Source organism: Camarhynchus parvulus, chromosome 6 (genome assembly GCF_901933205.1).
Source record: "Camarhynchus parvulus chromosome 6, STF_HiC, whole genome shotgun sequence".
In the NCBI taxonomy this organism is placed as follows: domain Eukaryota; kingdom Metazoa; phylum Chordata; class Aves; order Passeriformes; family Thraupidae; genus Camarhynchus; species Camarhynchus parvulus.
The window spans coordinates 21,715,827-21,729,248 of NC_044576.1; the positions used below are offsets into that span (position 1 = coordinate 21,715,827).

At 38.5% G+C, this 13,422-nt stretch overlaps 1 protein-coding gene across 7 annotated transcripts in view; it reads right to left on the bottom strand.

The window, feature by feature from the left end:
* LCOR (ligand dependent nuclear receptor corepressor) overlaps positions 1-13,422 on the bottom strand; it is an 87,634-nt gene that overhangs the window by 21,601 nt on the left and 52,611 nt on the right. The window contains exon 7 of one of the 7 annotated variants that reach the window (XM_030951709.1): positions 1,998-11,499. The exons of the other annotated variants lie outside the window; for them this stretch is intronic. Coding sequence (XP_030807569.1) covers positions 10,530-11,499 — 970 coding nt within the window. The 3' untranslated portion in view covers positions 1,998-10,529. Of the gene's footprint in view, positions 1-1,997; positions 11,500-13,422 lie in introns of those variants that run through there. 7 annotated transcript variants of the gene reach the window in all.

Sequence of the window (13,422 nt, forward strand, 5' to 3'; positions counted from 1 at the left end):
CCCTCCCAGCAGCTCTTACTGCCCCAGAGGAGCAATGAGCAGAGCCTCTCATTCCACATCTGAGGGAATATCTGCATTGTAGCAAGTGACCCAGGTGTATGTGGGGTACAGTCCACAGCTATTCCACAAAGGATCTGTTACTTCAGGTGACCAGATATGGTCCTGCAGGTACAAAAGAGGCAGCTGCCTCTTCCAATAACAGACTGAGCAGCTCAAAACCCAACCTGAGTCCAAACAAGCTGAAGGAAATTAGCAGTGAGTTTTAAAGCTGCCTAACAGGGCTAATTGTGTTTCTTTTCTACTTTTATAAGAGACAACAGCATGGAAGCTTCTTTCTGGGTCTGCGTGCAACATCTTGTGAAATCTTTTCATGATACAGGAAACAGCTTTTAAAAGAAGAATCAAGACTGTGTTCATTTAAGTTTGAACAATTTCATCTTAGCAGTGTGAGACCATCAGCAAGTCCTTCAGGAAAAGCAGAAAAACATGGTATTTCTGATAATCGCAGGACTAAAAGTGTCAATTAAAAATGTTCTGGGACAAGCCTGCACAGTGTAATGCATCCTAAAGAATGGCAGATGGGAATATGGTTCATCACTTTCAAAGGCTATTTTCATAGATTTGACAGATGTATTCAGACAAAGAGAAAAAAAATATTAAATGATAGTTTACTGCTCAAGGCTTTCAAGCTATTTACACATAAAAACTCACTATTCCTGAATAAGTGTAAGATGTAGTCTCTAGTTAAACCAAGTTTTTTACTTAAGAGAAATTTGCCTGGTAAAGCTAAACCAGTGACAGCACCCAATTATCATTTTACTTTTTGTTTTTAATATCGGCGTTAGTATACAAGAAATATAATAATTAGTTTGTAATGTAACAGTTATTTAATGATTTTAAAAAACAAAAAAGGCACTGAAAAATGCAAACCCCAAATTACCTACTTTTCAATAGCACATGCTAAGAAAGGCAATTTCTCAGGAGAAAAGAAACCTGGGCTAGATACCATGCAGCATTATGAATTTTCCTAAAGCTAGGAAATCCCTATGCATCACTCTCAAAATCCTCGTAGAACTGAACACAAAGGTTAGCAGAAATGCCTAAACTCACGTGGGTTCCATTATACACCACTTAGTGTAACCTACTTTTTAGTATTCAGCATTTCAGTATCAATAATGCATAACGTCAAAAGTCGTTCAACCCCAAGTACAGGCATGAGAAAGTAAACATGGATCTTGGAGAAGGGCTGGCTGCAGTGTGGTGTCACTGCTGGATTTGCCTTGTGCCCCTGTGCAGAGGAACAGCAAGATGGAGTTGCTGGAGCCTTCCCTGTGCTAATGGGGAGCTGGGGACCTGCCCCCTCTGCAGAAGAAGAGCAGAGAAAATAAAGCTGCAGAGAAAATAGAAGCAACACCAGTGCCTTGGTGGGCAGCTAAGCAAGGTGCCTGTTCCTGGTGACGTGTGCTCCAGTACAAAGCTCTGCTGCCCCAATTGGAGCTCTGCCCACCCCACAGCCCAAAACCAACCCACACAGGGCTCTGGCCATGCTCTCACTACCCCTGTGCCTAGCTTGGCTCATTACTGAGTGCTCAGTGAACATCACTACACCACCTTTTATTTTCCCTCCTGAGAGGCTGTTTGTTCTTCACTGGATAAATTATTTACCATTAAGGAAATTAAGGTGGCCAGTAGGGAAGCACAAATTAAGAGTAGGGGAGTTCATGAGACCGGGCTGCTATGAGACAGCGTTTCAGCTTTCACATGTATTCCCTACCCAGCTGCTAAAGCAGCTTTACCGTCAATCCTATTTAGAGCAAGAACCCAATGGAGTATGGAGATTCCAAAGCTCAGTCCTTCAGCCAGAAATTGCTTTACCTTCTATTTTCACTTCCTCCCCTGCTTCTCCCCCTGGTGATAGTTTCCATCTCATATCCTTGGGCTACTAGTAACAAGCATTTAGAAAGCATATTAGGAACAAGAGAATTGGAACCCCTTGAAGTTTTTCACAACAAAATTTATTAGAAGAATAGTGGTTTTGAAAAGTCTAGCATCCAGTGAAAACTACCATACACAACGTTACAGCTGGGAATGTGTTTCCAAAATGACATGGTCAAATAATACAATGGAGCCATTAAATCTTACACATGCACAACAAGAGAATTAGCGCTTTGACATACAATGCAAAAAATAAATGGACCACATGAAATAAAAATTTAAAAGTACTTATCACATACATTAAGACACAGCTTATTTAGTCCAGTCAAAAAATCAGAACTGCATTAAAAAAATTAATGTAGTGCAATCAAACCAAAAACCTTAATTTGTGATCATAAGTGCTCTACTACATAAAACATTGATCATAGCAAGGAACAAAAAATTCAAATCACACAGTACAAAAAAAATCTGTAAATAAATATAAACTACAGTACAAGAGAAATATTAAATTATACAATTCCGTCAAACTGTAAACAGTATATTGAAATGAGGTCCATAAGAGTAAAGGGGGGGGTTCCTGTTTTTTTTTTCCCATGACACTTGAACTTCTAGAGGTCAGAGAGAAATGCCATTTTCCATACTCTTCAAAGACTATGGGTTACATAAATAGAAAGAGAAGACTTTTTAGATGTAAAGTGTCAAATAATAAAGCAGAGGTGTTGCTGACTTGCAACTGCCAACGCATCACCATGAAGGCAGAACAGCAGATTTTAGTTTCAGGCTTGGCCTCCAGGTGAGCACAGCACAGAGGCCTGGCACTGGAGGTGTTCAGTGAATAGTGCTCAGCCTTAGAAAGGAGGCACCTCATGAGCTCTGGTCCTACCCAGGAGGTGGAATTAATTACGGACAACCTGGACCTCTGCTGATTATCTGACAGGTTTACACACTTGTCATACAAACACCAACTTTGGCAGAACAATTACTAATAAACTCAAAGCACTCCCGGCCCATTGGTTTCCATCACAGTGGCCAGTGCACAGAATTCTCTAAGGACATTGCATAACTAGAGTGTAGAGGTCAGACAGCCAAGGACCCGTGCTTGAGGTTAGAAGTAGTTATGGTGAGAGAGAAGCAAGAGCCACGTTAAGAAGCTGCCTCTGCTGTTCGCAGAAGCAGCTGGGAATGTATTTAATTTTTAGCTGCGCTGGCTAGTAGTGGCATTTTAAAATATATAAGTTTAAGATAACATATATACTATATATGTATATAATATAATACATATTATATAATATACATAGGAATTTCTTACAATACATACCAGGAACCCCCACGCGATCTGCTCAGTAGTAATAACTGAATATACAGAATGCCACTATAAGTGTCTGAGGCACTGTGTGCTGGAGAGTAAATATGCAGCTTTAAAATCCGTTTGGCTGAGTTATACCTGGATACCTGAACTGAGTTTTAAGTTGACATTCATCAAGGATGTGCTATCAGCACGTCAAAAGAAAAGCAAAACAAAATACAAGTCACTGCTAGGTTTAAGAAGAGAGTACAAGTACCTGAATTGAGTGAGGATAGTGTGTAAACTGTCCCTGAGGGTTTTTAAACAGTGTGTGTACAAGTTGGATTCCTAAGAACATTAGTTTAAACTTACACTGCGGACTGATAAAATACCAATGTCTGACAATTTAACAAGTGGAGGTTAAAAAGAGTTATGAGCAAACACTCAAAACATTTTATACATTTTAAAGCAGCAGTAAGCTGCTGTAAGCATACATCCCATCAGTACAAGCAACACGTGGGACTCAGATAAAGGTTTCTATTTGCAAAAAGCCCATCATATATCGATAAGTAAAGAATATTCACCTGCTAAATTAGAATGCACCTAGTTACAGACTAGCAATTCAAGATTAATTTTTTAATCAAATACTTTTCTATACTTTGCTATTACATACTAAAATTCCTTAAGCTCACTAATGCTGGTATTCTAATCTATTTTTTTTTAATGTTCCCCCTTCATTTAAGAAATATACCATTCCACAACTTAAAACATTAAGATCCATTTTCAGTCCTCAGATGTAAAAAGCATGTCAATGAGTTTATACTAAAAATTTACACGGTAAAAAGGCTTGAATTTCAGCCAGAGATTCTAAATACTACTCATTCCCTGAAGGCATAAGGGAGAAAGAATCCCTACCCATTTTTCCTGTGATATAGTTTTCAAACTGAACATTAAACAATGGTCCAAAATGGTTTTTTTTTTTTCAGTTTGGGAAACTTCCCTTCCCTACCCATCATCCCAGATTTCCAATGTTAAGCCCTGAAATGGCCTACTGAAATGATCAGTTAAAAATACCAGGCATGTATATATACATCCCCTGCCTGAACTCCAGAATATTTTGTTGTACTAGTCTTTAAAAGACAGGTTAATATCCCAAGAAACCTCGTGATCTGACCTGACAAGCTGTTCATGATCCCAGATTGTATACTTGAAGTATTTCATAACCTGAAGACCAGATTTAATTAAGACTCTGGCATTGTAACAGAGAAAGTGCTGCAGTTATTTATCCCTTTTCTGGTACTTTAGAATAGGTCAGACAAGTGCTTTTTATTGTTTACATGTTCTCACGCAGGCATAAAAAGTATTATCTGCAAAACTATTTGAGAAATGTAGCACCAAGTAATTGATAAACTGTTTAAGTAGCTCTAGTAGTATCCTCATTATTTCTGAGTAGGAAAAAATATTAAGATAAACTGTACTAGGTGATGATGAGAGAAATTGTTTTGGATGTTAACTTTTCCTGCCCCTGTCAAAATGAAGCCTGTGTCCTAATCCCTGCTCTGTAAGGTAGTTATCATCTTGAGTCCTCCTAAATTATACTTACCAATTCAGTAGAGACAAGCACAGGGGCACTGGTGGGGATGTTTGTTTTTAAGCGGGTAGATTAAATGCCCTGGAGAGGGTAAAAAAAATCCTCCTTTCTAGTACATCACCCAGAAAAATTGAATTTGCAACTGGGCTGAGAGATTTTTGTAAGGATTAAATAAAGCTCTCTTAATATGAAGGTTTTTATGACAATACCTGAATATAGGCATAATTCAGTAGGACATGAGGTCCAAAACTGCTGCTGTAATACTGGTTAGAGACTTGGCCCCAGTCAAAGAAAGAACAGGAAAGAGAGAGAGAGATGGACACTGGAATGCTCTAAATACTTAACAGCTTTTTCTGGTACACATGAAGTGGATCTACAGATCATTTTGGGTTTGAAATCTCTCTCTGCCTATTAGTCATCACAGTGCACTGTGTTTATACACTGGATAATCTGAAATGAGTTACTATAGTGGCTACTTTATCTGCTACATTCATCAGAACTGCATACAACTAGCAGTGCAGATTTTCAGGTTTCTGAAGGTTCCAATTACTGAATTTTCAATATAATTCAAGATCAAGTAGAAACCTTTATAGTACCAAAACAAGTCTCAAAATTATTTTCTTACAGCTTTCTAAAACAATATTAGCCAACATTATGTACTGATGCCAAGAAAAAGCAACATTGACCTAGACTGAAATTACATTTAATTTCTGAAACATTTGTGGGGAATACCTAGAGGTTTCTGATCCTCACGAAAATGAGGGAAACTACCCTTCCCATCCTACTTCTAACATTGGGCAGAGAATTTAAGCTATTTAGAATATTGTGACAAATCCTTCAGTAAGGTTAATAATTTTGCCTTCATAAGATTTTGGACTGCAATAAGAGTATGCATTTTTATACTGAAGAGTTCAAATTTTGTCTTCACTGAAGAAAGAGGTCTTTACATTACAGATGCAGCCACACTGTTTTTGAGAAAAAAAGGGAACAGTAGAGTGCTCCCTTCACTCCTTGGACACTGTGTTCTTCTCCTAAGACTCAAGGACATCTTAAGAGCATTACTTGAAAGTAAACTGGAAAGAAACACATGGCAATTCCAGTTTTGCCTGTATAACAATCGTTGCAGATGATACAAAAAAGCAATTCAATCAGAACTAAAAAGTTGTTTCACAAAGCTTACTCAACCCTAAAGCCCCTAAATCACTTTGCCAGCTCCCATGAGTTTCCAGGGAAAGGCAATGTACTCTCGAGTACTCATGAAAGAAATATTTAGATGCAAATGTTGGCCTGCCACAAGACAAAGCACAGACTATTCCTTGTCTGCTCTTACCCAGTCTAAACACAAATGCAGTTACCTCCAGTATTTAGGAATATTCTCCAGTGGTAGAAAGTTCTGCAAAAAATGTCATGCAGGAGTTGCAAGAGAACACAGAAGCTGAATATGTTCCCTTACTAGAGGCATTATCCTGTGTGTATCCCTGCATTGTTAAAAATATTTTTTTCTCCAACTGCCAAAAAGTTCAGAGTTTGAATTCAGGTCTAGCAGTAGAGTTGGTAATGCAAGCATCAAGTTATGAGTTCTGCAACAAAAAAGAAAGTAAAGGCATACCTGTAGTGCTTATGCAGCAACTTCTCCTGTGCAACAGGGAAAAAATGAGAAATTCTAAAGGAAACTGTCTGCAACCTTTAGAAAAAAACCAGGGAATGACTGGAAAATAAATAATCTTTAGACAGAAATAAAAATGAGTCCAGAAACGTGTCTAACTGGAAACGTTCAACTCTATAGCTGTACTCAAGCATTACAGCCACAATAATGCCTACAACACTGTGGAATGAGGATCCAGCTGGCTGAAAGTGAGGTAATAGTTTGTAATAGGTCAGAGTTCTAAAAAAGCACTTTTACATCTTACAAATCCAAATGAAAAAAAAAAAAAAGGACACATTTCATACATGTTGGGCTTTCCCACCAGAACTGTACGATAATTAACTCCACACCAGGACCCCTACCACACTAAGCCTTACTCATCTTCAATTATATGCTGCAGCAAAGATTTACCAAGCGACACCTAAACTTCAGTACAATATGAAACTTCGATTCTTAAAACTTTATACACACAAAATATAAAATTACTTTTCTAGGATGGGGTAGGGGAGGGGGATTCTCCTTCATGGTACTTGGACTGAAAAACTAGTTTTCAGAGACTGCCACAAATATAATTCACAGTTTCTTGCTGTCAGGCTTTTTCAGCTACATCAACGTAGTACACAACAATACTGTTAAGTCCAATAACTACATTGGATGGACATTCTCGGGAATAAGAGAAAACTAGTGACAAAAAATACCCGAAAGGTCTCCTCCTAACAACGTCTCGATTTTTACAGGGTTGCAGTTTGTCTACGTTACACGTTAATGCCATCTCACAAGAGCAGCAGGAGAAGGCTTTAAAATCTTTCTCCTGTCCAAGTGATCCAAGTAACATAAGCATCCACTTACCAGAAATAAGATGAGAAACAAGGTTTTTGTTACAAAGACCGCAGTGAACCACACCTTCCCACACCAAAATATGGTCAACCAGGGATTTTGGCCATGCAAACTGCTGGTCAGCAGAAAATTAAGCATGCTAATGGACAAACATTAATTCCAATCATATATTTAAAATGATCCCAAATACTACTAGTTAGCTACACTGAAAGCGCCTGCAAAATATATGTAGTGAAAAATGAAACAAAATATTAGTGATCACTGCAGCACTTAGAGTGATACTAGTCTTAAGTGATGAATCACCTCAGAGAAAATATGTTAGATGGGACTTTGAAACAAAAAAGTAACATTAAAAGGTGCACCTGAATATTACAGACTAAATTTACAAAACCTACAATAAGGTAAAATATATATCTTTTGAATATTCAGCAGCTTTTTTTTAAATTTGTTTTTATTTTTTGAGAGGCTCATGAAATTTTAAAAAGGGACCACTAACTAATCTCAACCATGCTTCACAAAACAATAATGGCTATTTCATATTGCAGTTACCAATGTAATGCAATTAGTGCTTAAAAAATAATCTACACTTTTTCTTTTTTTTCCTTTTTAAACAGAGACCTTTGGAGGAAATATGGTTGTTCAAAAGCTTCTCGAAAAAGAAAGATTACCTGAATATTAAGTTATCACAGATCAAGTGTTGTGTTTAAAAGCTTTGCAGTTATGAGTATTACAATCTTCAGGTCTCAGGACATTTAAACTGAGAAAGTTACGTGTTTGGTTTGTTGTTGTTGTTTTTTAATTTTTTAATCCACTTCCTAACCAAAGCAAATAAAGAGTACTCAACTTCTCACTATCTATTTACAATTCTTAGCCTACAGTCTGAAATGACAAGACAAATTCTCTTTTAAAACTGCAGCATTAAAGGGTAGGCACACCATTCTTCTGCTGCACGATTGTCACCCACTTAAACATACACATACAAAATATTTAGGTTAGTAAAATGAGCACTCCACGTACACTACAGTGACAAGTTTTATAAAACTCAACTCATGTTTCTTAAATAAGGACAACTGCAAAGGTTAAACCTCTCTCAAGAGTAAAACTGTATTACTTTTTTTTTTTAACTTGCAACAAACTTTCTACCATAACCTCAAACAGCAGATGAAACCACGCCTTAAACTGCGCCTTTATTGCAATCACCAGCTAAACTGGAACGTATTGCAGAGTTTATATACTGCTACTGAGCTTAAACTGCTTTAAATGCCAAGATGACAACTAGAAAGCTACAAGGAACCAGGATTTTGAGGACTAAGATATATTAAGTAAACAAAAATAAAGTATACTTGGGGCCAAATGCCCAGTCCATTTCAAGAATGAGCAGTGCATATTTAAAACAACAGCAATGGTGTGCCTAACCTTTGAAAATATGAAGTTGCTGGGGAGGGGAAGAGGCTAATAGAATCAATTGTTCCAGAAGTCATTCAGCATCCCTAGGGCTACCTAGGTCACCCTCCCATGAACTTTGAGAGACCACTTTCACTGACATCACTTAATGCTCTCACACAAAAACTCCAATGCTTCGTTTGGTTGTGCAAATGGGGAAAAAATCTTAAGTCTATCTACCTTTTGCACAGATTAAGACCAAATTGCTTCTACCTGAAGAACCAGCAATTATGATTTGGTCATGTTGTGGTTAAGTCCAGTAAGTTCCACTTAGTTACTGACCACTCCCGCAGAAAGTATCAAAGATAAAAGTTCTGTACAAAACTTATCCTGGATCTCCATATAAGCATAAAGATATCACCATACTGAAAAACCTCAGATTTGTGGTTTATGGAGTGCTTTTTTTTTTAATGGTGTTTAAATACTTATTCTAGCATGTGCTAAACCACTATCAAAATAGATTAAATAAAAACAACAACAAAAAAGCAGGACTTAATTCCTGCTACTGGCAACTGTAATATTTAAAAAGGAAACACCCATCAATTGAGTGTTCGACCCTGACAGTATTACAGATAGATATGATGCAGAGCCTGAATTAGATCAGGCTACCAGTGTTTTACTTCTTCCCTGAACATTAACAAGCTCCTTCACTAATGTGGATATTTGGGCAGACTACTGAGGTTGTAACGTTTGATAACGTTTGAGATCACCATTTTGTGGGCTATTTTTTTTTCCTTTTTTTTTTTTTCCCAGTATCACAGTAGTTTGTTACACAAATCCCCCATCCCTGGATTAGAGTCATTTAAACTAGCTGTTGGGACCACATAGTTTAGTAAACTCAGAACCAAGTCTGTAAAAAGTGTAAAGGTCACAAAGAACCATAGTTCTGGTATAATGAGGCATACCCTAATACATCATTTAGTGTACCCTGACTGCTCCTGACTGTGAGAAGCTTGTCTTCCGTGAGATAAGGCTACATCCTCAAGCAGGTGAGTGTAAATATCACCCTTCAAAAACACCAAATAAAATTACAGCGAAGGTAGTGTTATAATAAATAATTAACTGACATTTTCTGAAGGTAGTGTATGTAAGTTTTCCCTCCCCTCCCCTCCGGGTGAGCACTAAGCAGACAGCAAATGGTAAGTACAGTTAATTTAGAAAGAAAACAGTGGAGAGCCTAATTAGACCCAATTGATTATCTATCTAGTTGACAAATCTGAGTTCAAGAGAGGTACCATTCCTAATTAATTTGATTTAGCTCAAACCTTTCAATCAACTGGATCAACAAAAAACAAGAAGGGGAAAAAAAGATTTCTGAAACATTTTTGAAGAATGACAGTCTGATTTTCATTTGAAAATTGCCTGGTTTCAGGAGAGTGTCAGTTTAACAAAGTGGACTTATTTCTATAAAGGCAGATATGAAAAATCCAACATCAGAAGCTCAGGCAGGCTCTACAGGCAAGATGTCCACTTCTACAGATCTGCATTCTTTGTGAGGTAACTCAATTCTCTATTACAGAGAAACATGCAAAAGGCAAAAGAAAAAAAAAGGAACAAAGAAAGAAAAGAGGGCAGTGGGCAGGTGAAGGAGGGAAATTGTGCCATACTAGGCCAGAAAAATTTACAAATGTGACATTCAGAGCACATCTTTCACCTGTGTTCACATAAGTCTATAATAAACTGCAAAGGAAAGAGCATTGCAGTAAACAGGAGACTCAGGTGCGCTCAGTGATGGTTGAACTATGCAGTAGTGCTCACCCAGTTTGCAAAGTAATTGGCACTCTACAACATCCCTATTCATCCTTCAATTCATTCGCACTTTGTGCTGCTTCTCCCTGGGGATCTAATTCAATCTTTACTGAAACATCCTGCCCCTCCGACCTCATTAATTTCATTTTTTTCTTTGGAGGGTTTTTCAAAGTGCCCAGCCTCTCTTTAACTTTGTACTCCAGTGTACTGTGGGGGATCCCATAAATACTCTGAGCTTTGGAAACACTCATTTTCCCGCTCATAACCACAGAGATTGCTTCCTCCAGTATCTCGCTGTTGTACTGTCTGTATCTCCCTCTTTTCTTCCTAGGTTGCTTGGAGCCAGGATCTCCCTCTTGATCTGAGGTGGGATATGGCTGTCCAGAGGTAGACTGCTCAGCATCTGAGCCCCAGGAATCTGGTCCAGCATCCAGCAAACTTCTCCTATTTTGTTTTGGAAGGATAGCCCTTAACTTTTTGCTAAGCGCGCTCTCCGTTTGTGAACCCATTACCAAAGAGCTATAGCTGAACTGGTCACCAGTGCGGGACTCCCATGAAAGGTCCATGCCTCGAACTTGTGGTATCTTTAAATCCACAGGAGATGAATGGCTCACGTCCTTTTTCCCATCCTGCTTAGTTTGAAGTGCCATTTTTTGAAAGGCAGAGTTTTCTGTAAGAAAAGGAAGGTCACTGATGTTGCTGAGTGCACCATTTCCCCTGAATTTCATGCGGCTGAAATTAAATTCGTAGTGTGGTTTTGCCCAAGAAGCCTCCCTGGATAATATTAAGTGCTGTCCATGATTCTGTAGTCCAGATGGCCCATGGCTGGCAGCTGTAGAGAACTGGTTTCTGCTCAGCAGTTCTTCACTAATCTGGAGTGATCGAGCCAGCGGTACTTTAAGAGATGTGGAGTGGCCATAACCTTCCCTGGTTCCATCCTGCAAGCTTCTTGGAGGTACCCCATCACCACTCTGTAGTCCCTCCGGATGGTGCTGGCTGGGTCTCCCAGGTCGCCTAATTGGATGGAAGGAAACTGATGTGAGCAGGACTTGCACAGGTAGGGAGGGATGGGTGAGGGGGCCACTCCTTTATTAGAAGGCCTTGCTTGGGTAACATCACTTTTTGTGTTATTTATTTTTCTCTAAATTTTTTTTATTACTTTAATTTTTTTTTTAAGTCTCGGCATCAGTCAGTTTTAAAACTTGTTCGCAAAAAAAGAGAAGCTTTTTGGGCAAAAAAAAATGAAACCTGTTGGCTGGTCTCTGGTTGGGTTCACAAATTCTCGGAGTAGAAAAGACTTCGCGCAAGCGTCTGAAAATAGCACCTTAATTACAAAGTAGTAATCAATCGCCATAGATCTACACACAACTGTGTTACTGGTGTGACGTTACCACTAAACAAGCACAGTAATAAAAGAGTAAGCCAAAGTGCAACATATTCAACATGTAAATATGACTGCCACCTGCAGTATCTACACACAGGTGGAAACCCTGGATAGTGTTTGCTTACATCATATCGAAGAATTGCTGCTCAGGATAAAAGAAAAAGCTTAGCAGGCCTCAGAGATATTTGCCTGACTTTCATTAAGCACCAAATATGAAAGCTGGGATACTGCGGATCACAAAGAAAAACACTTACGCTAGACTTACCAAACTGCTCTCTTAACAACTAATTGCATATAGATAGAGCCCTGAATCTCATTTGATAAAAAGCATGCCTAGGAAAAGGAAGATCTAAGCACCAACTGTCATCTAGATCAAGGGTTAACAAAAAACAAAAAAAAAGGCAGTATGTATTTTTACCATTTCCCTTTCATCACAAGTGTTCTTTCTATGAAATTAAGTACTACTGCTACAGAGAATCACATCTATTTTAATGCTTTGATTGCTTAGCCCCCTATAGTTATTAAGTCACATTGGTTTCAAAATCCACCTCCAAATTTCTCCATGTTCAGCATACAAATTAACAAAGAGAATCTATTTTAATGCTCTGGGACACTATACCGGCATCAAGCCCTCTGGCTAAGTCAGTGTTACTTAAGGATAGGATACATAGTACTGAAAAGCTACATTATTATTTTTAACATCACACTGGGATTAAAAAGAGTCTTTAGAGAAAAGACATCCATTGCAAGAACCTGGCATGTAACATACACAATGCTTGATACACACGCTGTTCACTTCTCTCCAAGATGCAACAAGTCATAGGATGTGCACAACAAAAGTCAACAAGGATTCAGAACAAAATCCAGAGAAACAGATCAAAGTTTGCAGTTCCAGAGAACCCTGTGCATTCTCCACCCCTTCTACAGCATGTATCAGCATCACAGGGTGCACCAGTGATTCTACACCTCAATAAAGGTCATACAGGCAATTAATAGAGGGTTACACCCAACTTAGTGATGCTGAACTAACTGCAGCCAGCCTCGTATGCCATACACCTGGACAAGTAACCACAGGTGCCAGTATGCCACATCCTCTCTGGACCCACAGGACTGAGCAGGACAGTGCCAGATGCTGGCCCTGCCATCCCTGTGTGTTGGACTTTGGCCCTCACTTGATTCACAAACAAGGGAACAAACAGTACAGAGCCTCAGTGGCTTCTGCTGCCTTCCTAGGAAAATAAAGATGGAAATAACCTGTTCAGAATTAGAGGAGAAGTACTGCTGGGGAAGGTTTATGCTAAAGAATTGTAAAAAGTATTAAGACTAAATTTTAAAGAGGGATTGAAGTATTTTATTAATAGAAATATTAAATGGAAAAGTAATCTTGAAAGGAGAAATCTGAGACAGTATATTTTTCTGAAGAGAAATGCAAAAATTCAATCAGCTGTTAGCAGTACATGGGAATGGTGGTGGAAGAGGGTTGCTAGTTGAGATTTTCAAGTTTTCAAAGGCTATCATAAAGCTAAATCCAGCAATTAAATAGCACTTTAAAC